Genomic DNA, 23,582 nt, shown 5'->3' on the forward strand with positions numbered 1-23,582 from the left:
ACATTATTAAACCCTTGCATGTTTTTGCATATATCTATCTATGGCTAGCAAGCAATAGATATATACATAAACTATTAAAAAAAAACTCTTTCAAACGGTTAATACTTACCTGTTTCTCCGATGCGCACTCCCGTCCGAACATCTGAAAATTTCTCGGGCGGCTGCAAAGGATCTTGGGGCGTGTGCATGCGCAGTTCAGATTTTCGGCCGGGAGAGGAGGAGAGACACAAGGTAAGTCTATGGAGCAGCGTGCACATGCACAGACTCCGTGGGACGTCAGAAGAGAGGAGGACAGAGGAGTCAGCGCTAGATCGGAGACCCACATCAGCGCTGGAGGGACAGCTAAAAACTACAGGAAAGAAGATGATCAGATTAAGAGGCATAATTTAAGGTAAGTCCTTACATTAGCACTGGGGAAGGAGGGGGGGGTGTGGTCGTTTGCCCTTAATGTCACTTTAACAACTAGGGTACTTGAATGCATTTTTAAGATTTAACTCCTGAGTTTAGTGTCACTTTAAGTCTGTAGTAGGAATTATCTAACTGGTCATAAATATGAAGTACAAGAAGTACTTTCATGGATAGCAACACTTTAGAAATGTACAGCTGTTAGTCATGGTGTTCCCTTTGTTTGATACTGGAAAAACTGAGATCCGTTGAACCATGTGGCATTGTTTACTTAAAAAATTGTATAAAATGTTATAGTGTCTTTAGTGCTATGCTAAGGAGAACCCTCCCTCATAATTTAATGGGTGAATTCCTTTGCTAAATGAAGGACATACGCAGTGGTTAAAAAAAAAACCAGCAAGCTATTTCTGGAACAGCTGAGCAGTCAACTTTCAAAATATGACACAGCCAACACACTGTCTTCAGCTTGCATACAGAATCTACCTTCCTTCTTAAAGAACAGGCCATGCAGTACAGAACCTTGCCTTGCTGGATGTAGTGCTTCCAGGTTAAGCAGTGAGTGCTATATGGGCTTTGAACAACATATATAATTTAAAATGTGCATTAATTTTACATTTAAATGCCAGCTTGTGTTATTTTAACACAGTTATTTCTGCATCGGTAAATATGACTTCAGCGTAGCATGTTACATGCATCTATTTTTTAAGCATACGCACTGGTTCTTCAAATACTTATGCATGTTTAATACGGACATTTACAGTGCTAAAGCACCACGGGTACATGTTCTGGAGATTATGTAATGCTACTGTTTGTAAATTATATATGTGAGATCCTCCTAAAATGGAGCAGGTGGATGAAGTAATCCTTGAGGTAGAACAGAAGTCGTTTCATGTGGACAAATCTGCCCTGGCCGCAGAAAGTAGCTATTTTCAGATAATGTTTTATGGTGGATTCAAAGAAAGCTTTCTGCGCCAAATCCACCTGTATGGTGTGAGCAAGGCTTGTTTTCGGATTCTTCTGGACTTTTTAAAAAGTGGTAACATGGAGCTGAACCAAGGGAATGTTACAGATCTCCTGGAAACGGCTGATTTCTTAGATCTGAGACAGGCCAAGCAGCTTTGCATTGGATACCTTGTACAAGAGCTAAGAGTGTCTAACTGCTTGGCTATGATGTCCTACTCTCAGCAATACGGCTGTACTCAGCTTTTTCATTCGGCGTTCCAGGTTGCAGTCACTCATCTGTCAGAGCTTATGCAGGACAGTGAAGATGAATTTAGTCAGTTGGACAAAGAAACCCTCAAAGTGTTGCTGCAAACCGATGAACTGTATGTCTCTAATGAAGACCTGGTCTTTGATGCTGTGATGAAGTGGGTCATGGTAGATTCCATAAGAGAGAAGGATTTTGAAGAATTAGTCGGTCTGGTTAGACCTGCTTTTCTTAGTCTCACCTTTCTTGATGTTCTAGTAAAGCGCAGTCAGAGATCAAAAGAACACGATGTCTACACAAGACTTTTACAAATATTGAACACTAAGCCTCCCAAGACATGGAGCATCATGAATGAAATGATGTCTACAAGCAGAACCTATGAAACCATCTACGTGCTTGGTGGCAAACATGAAAAAGAACAACAAGAACTATATGTCTACATGCCAAAGACGGCAACATGGAGACCCTGCTCACCCTTACAGCGCAAGAATCTCACGCAGTATGCAGTCGCCACAGTAGGTAACACTCTCTTCAACTTTCATAAGATCAATATTTTCATGATGTTAATGTAAAAATGAATGGGGAGGGGGTTCATTTTATAATAATCAAATGTTTTGTTTGGGTTATATTATTGTTTTGCCAGTTCTGAAGTTGAACTCCAGGCAAGCAGCTAAATACACAGTATGAATACCATTATACCATTCTAAAATGCCGTTCCTTTAAATGTATTTGATCTGTGAATTTTCCTGCTCAAGGATTTGGGAATTTTGTTCAGTCAATTGAGTGTTCAAGACACATCTGTCAGAAAGAACAGCCAGGTCATTGGCCTTCACCGCCAATGAAACAATGAAGCAGCAGCGGGAAGCACACTGATGACCTTTATGCCTCTGTTCTCATGTCTGCGGGTTCACTGTCAGCACATGTGCACTACAGCAGAGCCTTATAGGCTTCTAGTGCTTTTCCACTTTTTCCCAGTTGAGTACTGCTATACAGGGGATTACAGGAGACTAAGGGTGGGTTCACGCCATATGCATTTGGGCTGTGCTGGCCATTGTTTCCAGAGCAGCCCCAATGCAAAACAAGACTTTATGCCTAGTCACGATTGAACTCGGTTTACACCAATGTAATGCCCATGCCCATATTTTTTTTCCAGGGCAGCGAGAAGCGACACAGTACAACCGCTTCACACCCCGCTGTGCCCATAGAACTTAATGAAATGTTAATTGTGACATTTCACTAGTCCAAAAAAAAGAAAAAGAGTATACAGTTCAATGTGCTGGGATCGGAGCATCGGCAGTGTGTCAGGCACCGAACACCAGCCACTGTGTGTTGTGAATTTTTTTAAAGCTGCGCTACAAATAAATGAACAAAGCAAAGAAAATTTTAAAAAAAAGTTTTAATACTAATGGCTCAAACTAATTAGGGATTAAAGCGATATTAATTAATGTATTTATTTTTTATCACTGGGAGGCTTTGGGTTTTTTTTTTTTTTATTCAATACCTCATTTTCTAGTGGGTCCCCGCAGTGTTTCCCCCCACTGCACGGGTGCCTCCATTGGATAAACAGCTGCTGTGGAGGCACCCGTGTGTGCCCATTCCCAGCCGAGCCCGCAGTAGCTTTGTGCGCCCATAGACACACACAGCCCTGCAGCAGGCCACGCCCCCTCTCCACCCAGCAGTTTGACTGACGGTAGAAAGAGCCTATGCTCTCAGTATCCTCCCCCGCAACCTGGACGTTTGGGACGGAGGATCGCTTCCGGGACCGGCGGCGCTGACAAGTGTGGGGCGGACGGTGACACTAAAAGGTATTGGGCGTTTTTACCTTAATGCAGAGAATGCATTAAGATAAAAAATGCCCAGCCTTTAGTACTACTTTAAGTTGTAACACATTGTATTATAAAAATAAGATTTTTTTTCTCGTAAGGCTGTTTTAGATGACATTGTATGAATGAATGAGAGTAAATATGACTTAACAATTATGTTGTTACATCGTATTTCTCAATTAAGTTTTTAGGGTGTAAGCCGTATGCCCCAAGTCCTCAGCTGGCTGGGCTTTAAAACAGGAGTGGGCTCCAGCGGGTGTGAAACTGCACGTCCACAGACATGAATCCCAGAGGCAGAGCATGGTGGGATTTGTAGTTTCACCACAGCTGGAGGGCCAGAGTTGCTCACTCCTGCTTTAAAATCCAGAAATAATTAAGGGCATCTTCCTTAAGGAAATCCTTTGTCCACTTTTGCACTGTAACATGGGTGATTCTAATAGTAGTTGATGTATCTCTTCTTATTTATTTCTTAATAAAATCCAATAAAAGACTCTAATTACCCCCAGTCTATAAAATATGGCAACAAAGGCACCATTACAAATATTTAGTAATGCCAATCTACAAACAGATACATATAGATAATTGACAGCTTTTTATTCTTTACGTACCATATTTTTCTTCTTCCTCCCAATTTTTCTTACAGTGGCCATTTTCACTAAGGGCAGATTAATTTGTCTTCCTTTACTTCCTGGACCTCCGGATCTGCCTCCTAGATCACGTGACAGTAGACATCATTTTATGGGGATATCTTGCAGTTTATAGATGAGAATTCCCAGGAAGGCACTGGTGATATAGCTTTCCAAGGCTACATCACCAGTGTCTCATTCAACCAGGAAATGGAAAAACAGTAATTGTACGTAAAGCAAAACATGTTTGTTTAATAAATGTGAGATGATTTCAGAGCTGCATGCTAATGTGATCTTTAGTGAAGCGGTAAATGTCCGCTTTAAGGTGGAACTTTATACAAAACATTTTGAATAGAGGTTGGCAAAGTTAGATCCCCTGTCAGGTTTCTAATTCTCTTTGTGTCCCTGGTGTGTAATTTCAGTCTTGACTCACAATTAATTGCTATAAGCTAAACTTTCTGTTTCCCCCTTCTGGAGCGCATTCAACATGCACTCCTACGTGCATGTTGAACAGCCGTGATGCTGTCATCAGTTCCTGGTGAAACATACAGTACATGATCCATAGAAGGGATTTCAAAAAAGGGAAGCAGAAAGCTGTTCACAGCTATGCCTTGGGTGTCACGAGTACGGGAAGTGAGTGTAAAAACTCTCCAGTAGGGATACGGGCATAAATAAATTTTAAAAAAAAAGAACCCCCTCGCTTTCCACAGTGTAAGTGTAAGCTCAGTGAAGCTGTTTTTAATACTTTCCTAAATGTATGTGTAATGATCAAAGTGGCAAATGCTGAGATCTTTGTGTCATATTTATTTATTTATTACAGGCATTTATATAGTGCTGATAATTTACCAGCACTTAAAGGAGAACTATGGGGTCAGTGTTTTTTCCCATAGTTCATCATATGGCAAATCTTCTACATATAATTGCTACAAACATCAATGGCTTGTAAGTAAAACTGTAATAATAAAAAATTGAAACTTTTCATTACTTTATTGTTTAATTGCCTGTTTATCCTTTCAGGTAACCTGATGATTGTGACTGGCGGATATTTCCGTGGAGATTTCGTATGGTATAGCATAGATTGGGTTCTCATTTATGATTCTTCCAACAACTGTTGGACTGATGGACCACCTTTGACGTTATCCAGGAACTGTCATTGTGCTGTAGGGGTTGGACTCTACCTTTATGTTATAGGAGGAAGCACAGATGAGGGTGTTACTGGAGATGTTGAGAAACTGGACCTAGCAGAAATGACTTGGGAAGCTCAAAGTCCTCTTCTCAGACCTGTTGAAAGAGCAGCAGCTGCCTGTGTGGAGGCTAAACTGTATGTCATATGTGGCCGTGATGAGAATGGAGATGTGTACAGTGGAGTGCAGAGGCTAGACACAGAGACGGGTGTGTGGGATATAATCACATACTCTCCTATGCCAAGGTATGCTAATATATAACAAATTCATGTTTCTTTCCAGTTTTAATATATCTATATATAATGTATATATCACGATTGGTGTGAATGAGCCCCTAAACTAATCTCAAATGCAAGCTGAATGCAATATACAATGGTGTGAAAGACAAAGAATGTCTTTAAAGAGACACTAAACTCAGGAGTTAAAGTGGACATTTACCCATATCTTTAAAATAACAACTAACACACCTTTAGAAATGTTTCTCTTTTCTTCCCCTGTCTTCTTACAGTGGCCATGTCTACTAAGGGCAGATTACTAGCTTTCCTATTACTTCCTAATTTTAGCACATGTGACTAGACATGTAACTAGGACATGTGACTATGCACATCATCTCAGGGGAGGAAAATGCCTTTCCCTGAGATCTCGTGAGATTACAGATGAGATTTCCCAGCAATGCTCTGCTTATAAGGCAATTCCAGTGTGGATTACTTTGTCAAACTGAAGTCATTTTGCCCTTTCAAAGCAGGAAGTGAATGCTCTGCGAGTGTAAGTATTTTACAATCACAGTATTTTACACCTGACATGTCTATGTTATTATTAATCATCATATATAGAGGGATGCGTTGGTAGAATTTGATTTTTGAGTTTAAAGGTCTGCTTTAAATCTTAAAAATGCATTCAATTACCCTAAATATTAATAAAATTATATGTTATTTGTGTATCACTCAGCTGTAGATCGTCAAATCATCTCTAAATTGGTGCTGACACTGTCCTTCCTTCTGGAGGGTGGCTACTTTTGTTCTCTGTGTGTGTGTTGTAAAGTAGCCACCACTCCAAGCTCGCTCCTGTGATGGACTACAATCTCCATACAATCTCAAGGATCTACAGCTGAGTGATACACAAATAAAATACATTTTTGTTAATAGTTCAGATTAGAGGTGCCTTGAAATGGACATTTTAAAACCGAAACAAAAACAAAATAAAAAAAATTGTCAGGCCGAAACCGATACCGAAAATGTTTTTTAACGCTGAGCGAGTGGTGCAGAGAGGAGAGCCCAGTCTCCTGTGACAGCGCGACCTGTCTCTGCCCACACACCGCTCTGCCGGACTGTGATAGGAGGCTGAGCGGTGTGGGAGGAGACACTGGTCGTTCACAGCGCTCTCCTCCCGCAGCGTACGGCCGGCTGTGACAGTTTCTCTCCTCCCTGCTGGAACACAGAAAGTAGGGATGCGCCGATGTATTGGCAGGAAAATGGCACTTTCGGCATTATGCCAAAAGTGCCATTTTCGGCCGATATGTTTCGGCGGCCGATATATCGTTGCATCCCTAGTTCAGATACTTGAATACATTTTAAAGATTTAATTCCTGAGTTTAGAGTCACTTTAAAGGAAGCTGAATTTGTCCATCAACACAGGTTCTTGCACAAAGGAGCAAGAAAAGGAGCCTGTGGGGTTAGTTTATCAAAGTGATTAAAGGAGAACTATGAGGTGAGTGCTTTTCACTCACCTCATAGTTCTAGCCGACCTGTGACAATGAGACTGTCACAGGTCGGCTCAGTAGATCGGGAGGTGAGCGAACACATACCGGCGTTAGCTCACCTCTTGATCCTGTCACGGCTCTCTGCCGTAACAGGGGAGGGGCTGTATTCCCCCCTCTCCGCTCCGATCCGCCAGCGCTGACTGGCGGAACGGACGGGGGAGGGGGTGGGTACAGCTGGCTCTGCCTTTAGATAAGCAGAGCCAGCTGTCAGTCACGCAGCTGGGCGGATCCCGGCACAATTGTCGGGATCCGCTTCAGCTGCGGCGTCTCAGTATACCGCGAGCAGCTGCTCACGGTATACTGCGGCGTCTTAGTATACCGCAAGCTACAGCTCGCGGTATACTGAGCCTAGCGTGATGGGAGGACGCTAGTTTGTGTCAATCAATGTAACCTAGCAAAGACATTGTGTAACTATCTTCTTCTTTAGCATCACCAGTAGGTAGATGGCTACATGTGGAAGTAGCAATGATGACAAACACAGTGTCCAATTGCAAAGAAGCAGGGGGATACACCATGCAGTTCCTCCTTATGTGGATCTGCATTGTGTTTGTTATCACAGGATACTTCCGCCTGGACCCGTGTTCACATTGAAATTCTCTAAGTTTGGCTTTAAATGAGCAGATCTTGATTTGCCATCTCTAAATGGTCCCCATGCAATTTTACCCACCACAAAAATCATCCCTGACTTTTTGTGACACTAGGTTCCTTCCTCTGGCATATTGACAGATAAAAGCCAAAGCAGCTAGTGCACAATATAGATAGATTCTGAATCAAGGCACTGTATACAGGTATAATGTAGCTAAAGTAATAACAGGTACAATGTTAATATGTTAAACTACAAATTGACACGAGTTTAAGGTCATTTATTAGTACTGTTCTGTGAAAGTCAAAATGTCTAACCGTAGGAGGTGCTATACAGCAGTTATTTTACATAATATGTCATAAATCCTGTTTAACCCTTGTTGTGGTGTATTGTACCCCTTAGTTTCCTCTCTTGTTCAGTTATGAGATTTCCTTTCAGTATATACATGTTCTTTTCTGTGACCCAGTACGCAGAAGTGTTCTAATATGAGAGACTGTTTTGGTGTTATGTACTGTATATCCCTCCCTCTTCTCAAATCCGTACATTAAAGTCTAATAATGTACACCCTAATTATATAGAAATAAATGATTCATACCCTCAGTTCACCCCACTGTAGTCTTCAGGAAGCAATACATTCAGTGAAAATGAGAAAGTTCTCAAGGAAGGAGGTGGTACAGAAAAGAGTAAGTGGCTACAGTCAAATTTTTTGTCGGTGAAACAAAACAGCAGCTACACCAGCGTATGGCACAGCATAGAAGAGCCAAAGCCTCTGGTCAGGATTCAGCAGTATACCTACTTCTGAACGAAAAAGGTCACTCCTTTGAAGACAGTCAAGTATGCATCCTAGACAGGGAGGAGGACTGGTTTAAAAGAGGTGTGAAAGAACCCATTTATGTAAAAATGATATTCAACATCTTACCTCCATGAGGTCTCTGACCCCATGCTGGCTGCAATTAACAAATTATGTGGATTGGAGCAGCATTCACCTTTTTTTTCCCAGATAATTTTTGTTGAAAAGTCATTCTGAATTGAGAAAGCAGGTTGGATGACCAGTGAAATGTCTTCAAGAAAAATACAGCCAGTCCAGTTGCCTTGACTTAATTTTTACAGATATACCATGACCTGGATGAATAAGAACCTTCACAGACATATTGCTATAGAGAATCGGATCTCACTTGCCCCCCAACCCCCCTGGCATTCTCTGCACTAAAGTAGCTAACACTCTAATACCATCACCTATAGAGAACTAAAAATCCCAGCAATACACCTTCACAGACAAAAGAAATATTATGTTAAGTTGATGCCAAAACGTTTTGTTTTTTTAACTTTTGGATAAAGTAAGGGAGCTGTCAGCTTTTTATGCCATCTGTGTCCCATTGGGAATTGGGAAGATTTCCTTTCACTTCCTGTCTGATAGCCACAAGAAGTGAGAGGAAATCCCTCCAAAGAGAGGGAAATCTCTGGTGGTCAGCAGGGTCACCAGAACTAGTGTCCCCATTGGAAGATTTTCCATCTATTCCTGTTGTGATGACAACCCAAAATTTGGGATTTTCTTTCACTTCCAGCATCACCAGGACGAATAGAGAGGGTGAATCTTCCTAACGGGAGACACAGACAGCAATAAAAGCATGGCAGGTGTTTCAATCCCTTTCCATTCTATCAAAAAACTAAAACAAAAGTTTTGGATTCAAATGCACCTTAAATGACAATACACTGGCGAGGAATTTTAGACTTTAGCACATTCCTGTTCTCTAAATTATTTTTCGTATTGCTTGGAGTTGCAGCCTAATAACACATGGCAATATTTTAGGTATGATCTCTGTGCTACGGTGCTTAATGGAGTCTTGTATACCATTGGAGGCAAAGCTATGAGATTTGACTTTCGTACAGAGAAGTGGTCAGCAATTGAGGAAGAATGTCTTGACCGCAAGTTCTACATGGGATGCTGCTCTGCTAATGGAAGAATGTATTTCCTGGGACAAAGAAGAGCAAGTATAACTAGTGATATTCCAAACTTTGTCTTGTTTGACCCCTACTTGGACTTCTGTCAGGTGGTGGATACCAGCCTTCCTTGTCCTCTTCCTATCAGGGGCTGTGTGATGATGAGACGCTATGATGTTTGGCCTTGAAGATCAACAATCCAATAGATGACAAAATACTGCTTTGAAACTCAGGGCCGGTTGCTGGAATATGTAACTATGAAATGTCTTTTATAATAAATAAAAAAATTGTGAAAATATAACAGATTTACATATATTTCCTTTCTTTAATATGGTCAGGCTTAAAAAACCCCCAATAATATATGTAGTTACTGTATATATTATATATAGTCATGATAAAGATGGACTGAGCTTCATCGAAACGTTGACAATAAAATGCTCTGACTTATCTCTGCTACAAGAGCCATGAGTGCCTCTATATCTACTTTTAATTTATGTATATGTTATCACATACTGTATTTTTCGCTCCATAAGACGCACTCCCCCCCCCCCAAAAGGCGGGGGGAAATGTGCGTGAGCCTTATGGAGCGAATCCCTATCGCCCGACACCTGAGACATGCAGTTTCGGGCGCCGGGCATAGTTTTTTGTACATTTAGCCCTGCTAAAGCAGAGCTAAATCTACAGTAGGAGCCAATGCTCGTTTAATACGAGTGATCTAATTAGATCACTCGTATTAAAACCGAGCGGCGGCGATTCACCATAGAGCCACTAGAGCAGACGAAGAACGGACGTTCTTCGTCTGCTCTGTGTGATCACTGAGACCGTGGCGCTGTAATCACAGCGCCACCTGTCTCAGAGGTCACTAACTGCAACTTCTGTCACAGAAGCTGTGACAGAAGCTCCGGTCTGTTCAGTGCTCCATAAGGTGCACCGGACCTCCCTGCGTCCTATGGTCCGGTGCGCCTTATGGAGCGCAAAATACGGTATGTATAATCAGGTAAATTGGAAATTTTGGCAATTAATATTTTGTATTTTTATTTTCAGGACTGGGCTTCTTTTCAGCTCTTACAGACTTTGTCTTACAGACTAGTCTTACCAGCTTGGTTTAAAAAAAGACCTTGTATTTACAGATATCAATGGCTTTAAGTGTTTTCCACTTTTGTAAAATGAAATACAACGCTTACTTTGTATTTGTTACATGTCAGGGCCATGCGGTCTGGGGAGGGAGGTAAGCTCAACTCTGAAGCTGACAGCTTTTTCTCCATTCAGATCGGCTTCTAACAGGTTACACAGCGGGGAAAGCCTCCCCGCTGTGTAACCCGTCATGGACGGAGCGCTGCCTGTTAATTACAGGAGGCGCTTCATCCGGCTTTTGACAGCTATGTTAGGTTGCACAGCATTTGTTTGATGTGTATTCATTATTGAAAAAAGTTTGAGAGATGAATACAACTTTTAACAATGACATGCTGTAAAGCATTGCAGTAACTCCTGTTGGACAAGCTTTGCTGTAGTATCTACCTGCAGAGCTGTAATCATATCACACTCAAAACATAGCATCATTGGTAAAAAATATTTAACCTATAAGGGTACACAAGAGAAGTATGAAACAAACTTTATAGACCAGTGCAGTGCCATAGAAGCAAATTTACCATTTGAATGCACAATTTATGTTTATACAAAGTGTGTATACAAAGAATGGGTCTACATTTCTAAAGTGAATTCTGATATAAACTATTAAACAACGATTTTCATCTGATCCTCAGGTTGGTTCTTAGTACTCCCCTCTTCTGGAACAGCTTTGTTAATTGTAAGGCAGGGACAAAGATTAAAGGAGGAGGCTTCAGGAACCGGAGTAGCAGCCAGCTGGCTCCGCAGTTCGGGCATTTGGGGCGAGTATAACTTTTTTAATCAAAACTAGCACTGCAAGGGTTAGGAACACTTTTGTTCCGATTTATGCTTTAAACCACCATAAGGAAATATGTGTATGAAAAGCAGGGCTCCTGGTGTCTATTAATCAGGTTTGCAGGTGAGTCTACAGGTCTTGGTTGCTGTTCAACTGTGTTCACAAAGGACCCAAAGGTGTTGACAAATGTGGTTAATATTTTCCTGTTTTATAAAGTTCCTGTTTTTTTAATCACAATATTAAATGAGTACAATATTTATTTTCTTACAACAGCCATCAAGTCAACAGATTTTCCTCTAACTGTCCCATTCTCTATTGTTGCCAAGATTTTGGAGTTTATCTTCTGGAGAGGTGTTGTTATGCTAATGATAAAAAAATTACCAACATTCATAAATAAACTTTAATATTTAGACTTTATTACTTAGTTTAGTGCCATAATGTTACATTTTCACCATCAACAATATAAAATGTATACGTGTATTCCCCAGTTAAAACAGTTCAAAAAACTTCCGATCTCTATTATCTTTTTAAGGATTTACATTTAGCTGACCATAAATTATTTTGAAGCTGGTTTGCTTAATCCACGTATAAAAATATTGGTATCATTGAAGAAAAAACAATAAGGCATCATTTAATAGACAGTAATCACTTAAGAAACTCATATTTCAGTTTAATTGTTTTTTGTTTTTTTGGTGGTTGATGCTAGCAACCTAACATGGCTATTCACAAAAGGTTGAAGAGTTTGGAGAAGGCAGGAGAAGTGAACAATCTCAAACATAGCTGATTTTGAAAAATTCTCCAATTCAGCTCACTTTCCACAGCAGCTATGTTGTCCTAGATTGTTCACTTCTCCTGCCTTCTCCAAACTTTTCACCCTTTTGTGAATAGCCCTGTAAATATTTGCTAACTTCTTTTATATGGAGAATTACCATCTGGAGTTCCGGGCTCTGATCCCCCTTTTCCAAAAGGGTCAAGCACCATGGCCATGGCTATTGAGTGTTCATGTGAACTAGGCAGAGCTGAGACTTTAGCTTCCACGTTTTTCCTCTGGAGCTCCTATTAATTATAGAAGCTTATGGATAATTCATCCCACTAGCATCTGTCCAGCAAGCAGAAGGTTTGGGTGGACTGACCTTTTACAATATAGCCTTTATCCCACTTGTGCTGAAGACCAAAAAACATCAGCAATAAGAACTCAAATTGTTCACCGCATTATCCTACCATTTTTTATAAGTTAGTATTTTGGTTAAAAGCTACTAAAGTTTGATGGAACCCCGCAATCAGATATTTAAATTAGTATTAGTGCTACAGAATGTGGTGTAAGTTTATAAATAGCTCAAATTGTAGTGTGACAAAGAGCATAAGTCCATCTATTTCAACATAATCTGATTGTAAGATTTGCAGGTTAGAAGCTCAACTACATATCTGCATAGCACTATGGCATCATAAGGATTTAGATATCATATCGACAGGTGTACATCACATTGCTCTGCAATGTTTAGACTATCTGAAATGCAGCTAAGCCACAGTGCATGACCACTATAATTCCAAATATCATAAGAGAGCTTCAGGTAGCAAAGTCCATAAGTAGCTGCAGGTTAACTGGTCTTTGAGTGACTATTATGGATCACTCCATTTTCTATAACTTTGCGGGACATGCAGTTGTTGTTGCTGCCCCAGTGTCCCCTCTTCTTCTCTACCTCTGAAGATTTTTTGCTTTCTTGTCCACTGTCATCACTGTCCTCCACATCACTTCGAACGTCATTACCTAGCTGCATGGTACAAAGATTTTATTGGAATGATGTTTAGAAAACTGATTTACTTTGCAGATATAAACACAGCTTTATAGAAAGAAAACGATAAATTAAACATGACATAAGAATCAGTACAATTTAAGTTGATTTAAGTAAATTCTCAGATCTAACAAACACTTGGAATCCTGTTGAAACAAATGCTGAATGGGACCTCTTGCTAGGAATAGCATCTAAAACTTCAAATTATAATTTGTAGGGATGCATCAATACTAATACTGGTATCGGTATCGTTATCGGTGCCGATACCAAGCATTTGGGCGAGTACTCGTACTCGACCAAATGCTCTGATACTTACCCCGATGCCGGAACGTCTGGTCAGAGGCAGAATTCCTCTTACCAGCAGTGCCGTGAGGGCACATGGAGCTGGCTTCCTGGCCAACCAGGAAGCTGGGCAGTGGGTTATGACCCACCTCCCAGCTTCCTGATTGACTAGGAAGCCAGCTTCACGCAGCCTAGCTTCCTCACAAATCAGGAAGCGGGGCGGCAGATCATGACCCAACGTCCGGCTTCCTGATTGACTAGGAAGCCGGCTTCATGCTGCTTAGCGACACTGCCAGGAAGCCTGGCTTCCTGATCAATCTAGAAGCCAGGCTTTATGATTGGCTGGGATGCTGGGCCCACTCATACTCGATACCGAAAAAAAACGGTTTTGGTGCTTTCCTAATAAATTGTTTACCAACCTAAACTTAGGGGGTTATTCACAAAAGGGTGAAGAATTTGGAGAAGGCAGGAGAAGTGAACAATGTGAGACAACATAGCTGAACTGGAAAGTGAGCTGACTTGGAGAATATTTCCAAATCAGCTATGTTGTCCTAGATTGTTCACATCTCCTGCCTTCTCCAAACTCTTCACCCTTTTGTAAATAACCCCCTTAATATTTTATATGAATAAAGATTGACCTGCCCAAGCAGAGACGGGCTCAATCAAAAAAGTAAACCTATCAATGTGCAAATACAGCCATGACCATTGACTATTTTTAAAAGCAGCTGATTCGCTGACTTCATTGCAGTTATGATGATCCTTGACTATTCACTATGAGCTATTCACTATAACAGTGAGCCTCTAACCCAAAACAGATATGCAGGCACAGAAGTCAGAAATCATGACCTGCATGTATTTTGATCACACAGGAGAAACATTTGCACCCACTACCTGGTCTGTTCATCTGTGCATATTTCTGCATTCATTTTTTTGTTTTTTAAGATGCTTTTTATTTTTTAATGCTTTTCAATTTCTGCATACTTTATCTTCTATATTACTGCTGTTTTTTTTCTAAACTCTATGCTGTTTATAACTTTTTCTTTGGCAGTTGTTACCAAAAATATCACTTTTTACCAACATTAAGGGCCTGTTTACACCATATGCAATTATAGCCGTTTTAGCAAGCAGAGCCCGAAGGCCAGACAAGGCAATTTTCCTTGTCATGGGTGGGCATGCTTTACAGCACCGTACTGGCACACCGTACATTTTTAAGTGCAACGCACCGCGGTGTGCCCATAGAATGTAATGAAATGTCACATGAGACATTTCAGTAAAGAAAAAAAAAAACAGTGGCTTGACCGCATTAAGAATATTAGGAATGTCCATGCACACGGTGCAGTTGAGTGTGGCTGCTGGCGTGAACAAGTATTTTTTTACAACAGATGATTACCAATTATAAACTTGGTAATTTTAACATGACTTGTGCTGCAATTGCAACTGGAATATTTACTGTAATTCAATCGCCAGACAAGTTATCAAAAAGGTTTTCATATAAATCAATATATTATATAAATTAATGTTTTTCGTTTGGGTACCAAATTGTAGAAAACCACACTTTAGGGCTGAGCTGTTTTTCTGCACACAAATGGCACATGTATAGTGTGAACAGGACTCATTGAATACAATGGTTTAATATGTGCCCTGTCCACACCATACATCTGCGGCGGTGTACATAAAAACACAGCTCAACTGACATGGTAACAAGTCCCTAATATTAAAAATAATATCATCCAGGCGGAGTGGTCAATTCCCTGACCAGACTATTAATGAAACAGATGTTGGTATGAATGTTTAAATGTATTTTTTCTTATATTAGATTTCAATTTATAACACCTGCTTTGCAATAATAAAGCGGTTCATGATGGTTCATGATTCTCTGCCAGGTTTTTAATAAAGAAGATTCTTTCATTATTGTTTTATAGCTGTTTTTCTATTTAAAATGTAATACACAATATGGACTGCACAATAATAACATTTTCTCAGCTGGGCTCCTTGAGGAACAGCACAGTTTTAGGGCTTTTACTTTTACAGCTTCCAGCTGAAAATTCTTCAGGACTCTATGGTACATTATTAAGGTCTAAGACTGTATGTAGTATAGCAATACAACATTTAGACACTCATAAAGAGCTGGAAGGTTACGCAAAATGATACCAATTTCAGGAGCTAAATCTTACCCTATTAACAAAAATTAGGGCTGCCGAAATTAACGAATAATTCCTGGAGTAATCGTTAATTTCTTTGATCGATTAATTTTTTTTTGATCGGTACTCGCCTCTCCGCCGGCTTCCGGGTCTTCTGGGAGTTCCATCGGATATCCAGTGACGGACATCGACGTCACTGGACTCCTCCCCCCTTCCCCAAGTGACTCCGTGGGCTAGCGAAGGGAAGGGGGGAGGAGTCCGGTGAGGTCGATGTCCGTGACGGCTAACGAAGGGAAGGGGGGAGGAGTCCGGGGACATCGATTTCTGTGACGTCACCGGACTCCTCCCCCCTTCGTTAGCCGACGGAGCCACTTGGGCCGGCTGCACTTGTGTGCCACTCAGTGCCAATCGTGATCACTGAGCATCATTATTTCTGAAGTAAGCATTGGCCTATACACATACAGCACAGCAATGAAGTAATACAATGAACTAGGATCACACTAATCCAGCACGTTATTATTCTGAGTTGTATATAGTAAATGTGCAGCGCTCAGGGTCACCAATCAATGGTCTGTACCTATTAAATAGTGAGCATTAAAAAAGACTCTAAAGAGTGAACTGCCAGTTTAATTATCCTGGTGTCAGCTCATGAAATATAAGGTGCAGAGTATAAGTTTTGCGGCCGCCCAAGAGATTTTCAGATGTTCGGACGGGAGTGCGGCGGGGAGACAGATAAGTATTAACCCTTTGCAAAAGTTTTTTTTATCGTTTTGCATATATCTACTGCTTGCTAGCCATAGATATATGCAAACAAAGTGAGGGTTTAAAATGCCTGGATCATGTGTATCACAAAGATCTACAGCAACAAAACATAGTAATGTGCGGTGTGGATGACAGACCCATTTTAATGACAGTGATGTGCCAGATGTTGTTTGGCAGAAATTCCATTGCTGCACACAAAAATGTCAGGATGTGTAGAAAAGAAAAAAGGACAAACAACTGCAACGTAATGTATTATTACAATTTTCTATTGTGTAAGAAACACCTTTATTTTCTGGTAGTGCTCCTCCCGACATTAGACTCTGGATCCGCCCCTGCCCGCTAAATTAGGCTGCCGCTCCGGGATTCGAATCCTGTATACCGCAACCGCTGAGAGCTGATGGCATCGGCACCTGGTGGTTGCGGTATTCAGGATTGTGGGCGGCGTTGGACTACATGTCGCAACTATTGGGCGCCAATGCCATCCGCTATTAAATCAGCTCCCGGCGTTTGCGACATGTAATCCGCCGCCACCCGCAATCTCCGTCTTCGTCTCCTCCGCTGTGCTGGGAGGAAATTACATCACTCCCTGCACTCTATGGTAGATAGACGCACAAGAGGGAGACATCCAACCATGCACTTCTGGCCCTGAGTCTACATACACATACCTTTTTATTGTAATATATATGTACAGTATGTATATGTGTGTGTATCATTGCATACAGCATTACTCTCATATTTGTAATCTTATTTATATATACTTATTTCGTTTTAAAAGAACAAAAGTAGCCACCCTCTAGAAGGAAGGGCAGTGTCAGCACCAATTCAGAGATGATTTGAGGATCTACAGCCGAGTGATATACAAATAAGATACATTTTTGTTAATAGTGCAGATACTTGAATACATTTTTAACATTTAACTTCAGAGTTTAGTGTCACTTTAAATACAGATTAATGAACCTGCCGAATTATATGGTGCTTCCCTGCCCTTTGTCATACAGTATATCTAACTAAAAGTACAGTATATCTAACTTTTTATTTCTGGATAGAACAGAAAAGGGTTAAAACCCCTATGTGCAATCTGTGCTTTATTGGGGAGATTTCCTTTTACTTCTTGTCCCATAATTTCAAACAGGAAGTGAAAGGAAATATCTTCAAATTGAATGAATACCTCTGAGAGCTGTCCCCTATAAAAAAATGGATTTAGATACATGTTATCTAATATAAAATATTTTATCTGAAATATCTTCTATTGCTTAGGCCCCTTAATTATGAGTGACAGAAAGTGGGAAAGTACATGTTATAATCCAGCAGGGCCATTCACAAGATTAAGTATAACAATAACCTGAGGGGCATTACATTACATTAACCTATATACAAGATCTGATTTAAAGCACAGTCTGTCAATAAAAAAATGAAGAATATCCATACCTTTCCAGTGAATGTGAACCTGTACATCATCCGCAATATCATGTATGCCCAAAACATGTGCAGTATTTGGAGAATCATTAGTAGGGCATTAAAGAAATAGTATCCAAAGAAAGGTTGAAAGCGTAACATGGAGTAGTAATATGTGCTATAAATGATCCTGGAGAACACAGAAATTTACACTTTAACCTGGATTAGAGTATACTTCTGTTATCAAAGCATGATAGTGACATATGGAAGAGGTAGCAGCAATGACTGTGATATTAAAAGTACAAAATAACAAAAGCGGAGATATTGCCCATGACTTCCTACTATATTTCTGCTGCTGCACTAAAAAGTTATTACAAAGCAATCTGTATGGATGCTATGGGCGACTACACTACATTCCACATTTCCTTAGCATATCTATGTAAAAAAAAAAACATTCAATATGTGTATTTTAGCATATTGACATAGAAGACAACACATTCAATTAGGAAATACATTTCCATCTCGATTCCTATAGACAACATGTGCATTTGTGGGTCCTTAGAAGCATTCCATAGTGAATTGACATCTTATAGAAAACAAGTATTCAGCTTTCTACAAAGATATTATATATGGCTTTGTAGGATGGAAGAAACATAGATAGGACTACAAAATGATAGGACTACATATCCCAGAGTTCTGTACCACTGGCTGGTGAAGTATTCTAGGGCTGTAATTCCAACCCAGATGAGACAAAGCTGTGTGTGACTAAGATATGTAAGTTCTCTTATAATATTCAGCTACCTAGAATCATAGACCATTGCAAGATAACCATTAAAAGGTCTGTTTATTGATTTTTTTTCACCCAAGCCTCACACAACTTTCACCTAAGATTCACCCATTGTCCCATAAAAATGTTTTTGAAAATGGGTGAATGTTATGTGAGTTTTGGGTGATAACATTGATAATAGACCCCTAAGTGTTTTTATTTTTAAGTCTTTTCCACCCAGTTAGGTGAAATGGAATATTTTCAATGTTTTCAGATAGATATGAGTGAAACTGACTGTGCTTCTCCTAAATTTAGGAAAATGCATTGGGATGAATGGAGAAGGCAAAATTATTGGGGCTATGATGATTTCAGGCTTGGATTTTTTGCTTGACAAAGTCCTCTTGAAGTTTGATGGGGGAACAATGGTAGTGCCAACACCCCACCGCTATTGTCTTATTGTGATGGGGAGTGCTTGGATGATAAGTCCAATGAACAAGTGATTGGGTCTATTTTCAAAGCTTACCCCTTATCATGGGCAGCTTTAATTTACGCCTATTTTTCCCCTAATGGTTCCCTGCAGTGCTGTAAGGTAAAACGAGTGGGCAATTCTGGCGACAATTTTCTGAATGTGAATTTGCTAATAACTTTTACACACATCCTACTTTTGGTGTTGCAGGTGGGCTATTTCTGATAATGTCACAAGGTGAAACGAGGGCCTTAGAACTACAAGGCAAAAGTGCTAGCCAATATTCCACCAAACGGCAGACATGTTTACATATAGTCACCATAGTTTTTCCCTCTTAATCTTTGACAACTAAGTAAGGGCTAAACTAGAAGTGAGAATGTAATTGCTTGCGACTATTAGATGATTCAGTTGAGTTGATTTACTAAACAGTATTTTTGCACGTGATTGGATGATGGAAGTCAGCAGAGCTTTGCCTCATTCACTAGGAAAATTCCCTTGCAAAGTTAACAGCCTATTTGCCTTTAGTAAATGAAATCCTCATATCTCCTGACCAGTTATCTCATTTAAAATCAAGATACTGCAAATTAGCTTTTTTTTTTAACAAGCACCTAAACATCATGCTTATAAACGATTCAAATCCAATTTATGACTGAGCCCCAATTGTCATTGTTACAGTTGAAATTCTGGCTGACTTGCTGATATGCTGACCATTTAGCTTCATTACTTTGACTAACCTCAGGATTCCTTATCTTCATAGCTGTTCCAGGTCAGTGATTTTTAGTAGGGAAAAGGGGGTCAGAATAACATCCAAGCAATTCATAATTTGAGATTTCTTAAATGACAAAGTCCATGACAGGTTTCCTTTAATAGTTTCTTGCAGTACTACCCCAGAATCACTAGATGGCACCTCAGTATACACAGGCAGGGCAAAAACTGCTAGGTCACGAAATATAATTTCTATAAATTAATGTTTAGAGCCACTTGGCTGTTAAAAGATACATCTGTGACAAACATGGACATATTGCAGTTTTTTTTTTTACTTTAACAAATTCTTCTTAATAACCACAGTGTTTTAGAAGTAATGGTTAGAATTGAAAACTTATGTTACACCATTTACCCTAGCACTAACACTGAAAGGCAGCATTCTGATGACTTTCTATACAGTACATTGGAATATAATGTAGATAATAGATACATTTTTATATTGGGCTTTACCTATCAAAGGCCTTTAAAAAAGAATAGTATGTATGCAGTGCCAGGACAAGGTCCCCTAGCACTTTATTAAGCTGGCAGTTGCATTGTGGTAAACCAAGGGCATCAAGGCATCAAGTTTTTTAAAATTATATTTAGAATGTCATTCATAGCAACACCCTGAATGGCTTTTTTATCATGGATGGAATATTTTTTATGAGAAAAAAATTATCTTTAGAGAACTATTTATTTCTTTTAAAAAAAAACAAAAAAACTTTTAATGTGCAAACAATGATCACAAATAATTTATCAGGACTCACCTTGTAGGGAGCAGATACAGACGAGTGACAATGAATACCAAGGCAAAGATTACAAACAAGATGTTACACATCCTCTTCCACTTGCTGTAATTGCACATCTTTGCTAGCTAAGGAAAAGAAAATGAAGCCAGGGTCTTAAAATGCCAATCTTTTTGTGCAAATTTGATTATTTAGTTTTATAATTTTCAAACAAGTTTTAGGAGATCATTTAATAAATGATTACATTAGATTACATCAGATTACATCAGTTGATCACATTCAGAATACTAAAATGTAATTTCAGATTGGTCACTATGCATCACTATGCATTTTGCTCAAAGTTCTATTCAGGGTCACGGGAGGACATATACTGTGTGCTCCGGTTACCCAAAACTCAGCATATAGAAGGCTGTTCCCCGCTATATGCTGAGAGTGCAGGGTCACTCCATAGCCAGTATGGATCCTGACAAAACTGTCGAGATCCACCCAGCTGGCTGATTGACAGCTGGCTCTGCCTCTCTAGAAGCAGAGCCAGCTGTTCCCGCCCCCTTCCCTAGTCACCGCTCTCTGCAGGAAGAGGATTTGGAAGTCAGCGATCGGCAGTAATTGTTTGCTGACTTCATGATCAACAGAGCCGACCTCTGACAGCTTCTTTGTCACAGGTCGGCTTAAATTATGGGGATGAATGTTTTTCACTCACCCTATAATTCTCCTTTAACACACATTTTCACGTGCCTAATGAAAGTGCAAATTAGGAATCCCTCAGCACTTACTATACTAAGAAAATACCATTGCCAAACTTCTTTTGAAAATGCTATTTACTAAGCTGTCCTGATAATCCAAAGGATTGCAGTACTATGTAAGAACTTTAAAAGGGATGATTCCATACTTTGCCTTTAGGGTGTACAGTTTTGCTACCTACCTAAATATAACAATTCACAGTTATAAGTCGTACATTTAGACCAAGTAGTAACTGTAAAATCCTAAAAATGTATATTTCCACATAATTTGTAGGGATTATTTGCAATACAACTACACCCCATATTTATTCTTTTTAGCTCCATTTACACTTAAACATTAGTTTCCTGCAAGCAGTAGACCCACCAGGGTTGGCGTTTTCATAAGGAAAGGATAAGGTTAGGGTTAAAAAGAGGGTTAGAGTGAAAGTTAGGTTTATGGGGAGGGTTAGGGTAATGATTTAGGGATATGGGGAAGGATGTGTGAGGGTGAGGGTTAGGGTTAAGAGTAGGGTAAGAACAAGGGTTGGGGGTAACAAGGAGGGTTATTGTGAGGTAAGTTTAAAGGTTACATACCTTCCCCTCACGTGATCTGAAGATGCAATTTCTCACCTCTCACAGAATCTACCTACCACCTTTCTGTATATTGTTAGCAGATGACAAGCTATCTAAAAAGCACTGTTATCACTGACATGGAGAGTCAAATATGAAAATTAGCATCAACGTATAAAGCTAGCTTAACACAACGTACTGTGTAGCCCCTACCACCTTTTGTGGAATGGCTACTAGAAATTTAGTGCTGCCAGAGCTGTAGTCAGTCTGGCTGAATTATAGTTGGCATTTATCTGGTTAACTCCAGGTGCTCTGATATTGATTGTGCCTGCCTGAGTGGGGTGTGACTCTGCTGCACTGTGGGACAGCCAATGGGGAACATTATGAGTGTGTGTGGCTCACCAGCCAATCAATGGTGGTTCTATAGCGAGTGGTGCATGCTGGGGAAGTGCATATATACTCAGGGGAATTGACGTGCTCAATCTAGTTTAATTCTGTTCCAGGACGCAGTGTTAGTCCGGCCTGCCCCTGGGCTTGGCCTGGGGGCAGGTATGCTCAAGTGTGGGAAATTCTTTGCTGGGCCTCAAGCCTAGAGGAGACCTCTGATGCTGATTAAGATCTCAGGAGCAAGTCTGGTATGTCTCCTACTGAAGATCACATGCCTATCCCTGTTCAGCTGTTGCTCTAGTACCCAGTGTCAGCCTGTGCTCCTATTGATTCTGCACTGTGGATTACTAAAAGGGACTGGTGAGTCTGGAGTTCTGTTTTATTTTTGTCTTCGATGTCCTAAGCCCTAAACCTCTCTCCCTGAAGTTCTACAATAAAGTTCCTTCAGCATCATAACTACAGTTTAAATCTCGCTTTATTGGTCGCCACAGAGGGTGGTAAGTGCTATTGGGGCAGCCAGGTTGCTAAAATCCACTAAACAGGCTATGGAAGACCCGGTTATCCAGCCGCTCCTTCGTGGGTTGCTACAACTGCTATCATTTTTTTTTATCTTAAGCGTAACTAGATATTACCAATGGAGCTTCCAGTGATTCTGAGGTTTGTATTTATGATGTAATTTCACATTGTGGCAGCAAAGTGGCTTAGTGGTCAACACTTTTGCCTTGCAGCACTGTCCTCCCTGTGCTTGCGTGTGTTTCCTCCGGGTACTCCGGTTTCCTTCCACACTCCAAAGACATGCTGGAAGGTTAATTGGCTCCTGTCGAAATTTGCTCTGTTTGTTTGCATGTGAGATAGGGATCTTACATGGTAAGCTCTCGAGAGCAGTGACTGATGGCGTAAATAAATAAAGCGATGCGTAAATTGTCAGCGCTATATAGATACCTGTAATAAATTTTAAAAAAAATATGCCTTGCCAAACCCTATTTCTTGGGTAATGTTTATACTTGGTCTATGTTCTTTGTTTTTTAGATTTAATTATGCCAAAGATTTACTTTGTTCTCTGCATGCTAATGATGGCTATGGTCTGTGGGTGTTATCTACTGTACATGTTGTCAAAATAATGTATGTTTTCCCTATTCAAAAGAAATAACTGTTTCCTATATGTAAATGATTACTTAGTGATATGCGTGAGAATAATGAAAAATAAGAACTAAAAACACCTTAGGGCAAATACTGTATTAATTTATAAAATGCGTGTTGCATATTGTTATAAAAAGGATTCATTTGTAGAAAAAAATGGACTGTATTGCGCAGGCTACCGTATATACTCGAGTATAAGCCGTCCCGAATATAAGCCGAGGGTGGGAAATGAGGAAGCTA

The 23,582-nt window shown here is 40.1% G+C and overlaps 2 protein-coding genes across 2 annotated transcripts in view; one reads left to right on the forward strand and one right to left on the reverse strand.

Annotated features, from left to right (window-relative positions):
• Positions 1–1,243: 1,243 nt before the first annotated feature.
• LOC108792264 (kelch-like protein 23) lies at positions 1,244–9,771 on the forward strand. The gene is made up of 3 exons (XM_018563002.1): positions 1,244–2,131; positions 5,079–5,490; positions 9,398–9,771. Exons 1-3 carry the CDS (start codon positions 1,246–1,248, stop codon positions 9,714–9,716), a joined length of 1,617 nt encoding a protein of 538 aa, XP_018418504.1. The 5' UTR covers positions 1,244–1,245; the 3' UTR covers positions 9,717–9,771.
• A 3,239-nt stretch (positions 9,772–13,010) lies between these two features.
• LOC108792262 (ceramide synthase 4-like) overlaps positions 13,011–23,582 on the reverse strand; it is an 85,790-nt gene continuing 75,218 nt past the window's right edge. Inside the window, exons 9-11 of the mRNA XM_018563000.1 lie at positions 20,548–20,654; positions 17,838–17,994; positions 13,011–13,203 (exon numbers count right to left, since the gene is read on the reverse strand). Of these exons, the coding sequence (XP_018418502.1) occupies positions 13,030–13,203; positions 17,838–17,994; positions 20,548–20,654 (438 nt within the window). The 3' untranslated portion in view covers positions 13,011–13,029. The remainder of the gene's footprint in view (positions 13,204–17,837; positions 17,995–20,547; positions 20,655–23,582) is intronic.

Source organism: Nanorana parkeri, unplaced genomic scaffold (assembly GCF_000935625.1).
Source record: "Nanorana parkeri isolate BGI_ZX_2015 unplaced genomic scaffold, ASM93562v1 scaffold621, whole genome shotgun sequence".
Lineage (NCBI taxonomy): Eukaryota > Metazoa > Chordata > Amphibia > Anura > Dicroglossidae > Nanorana > Nanorana parkeri.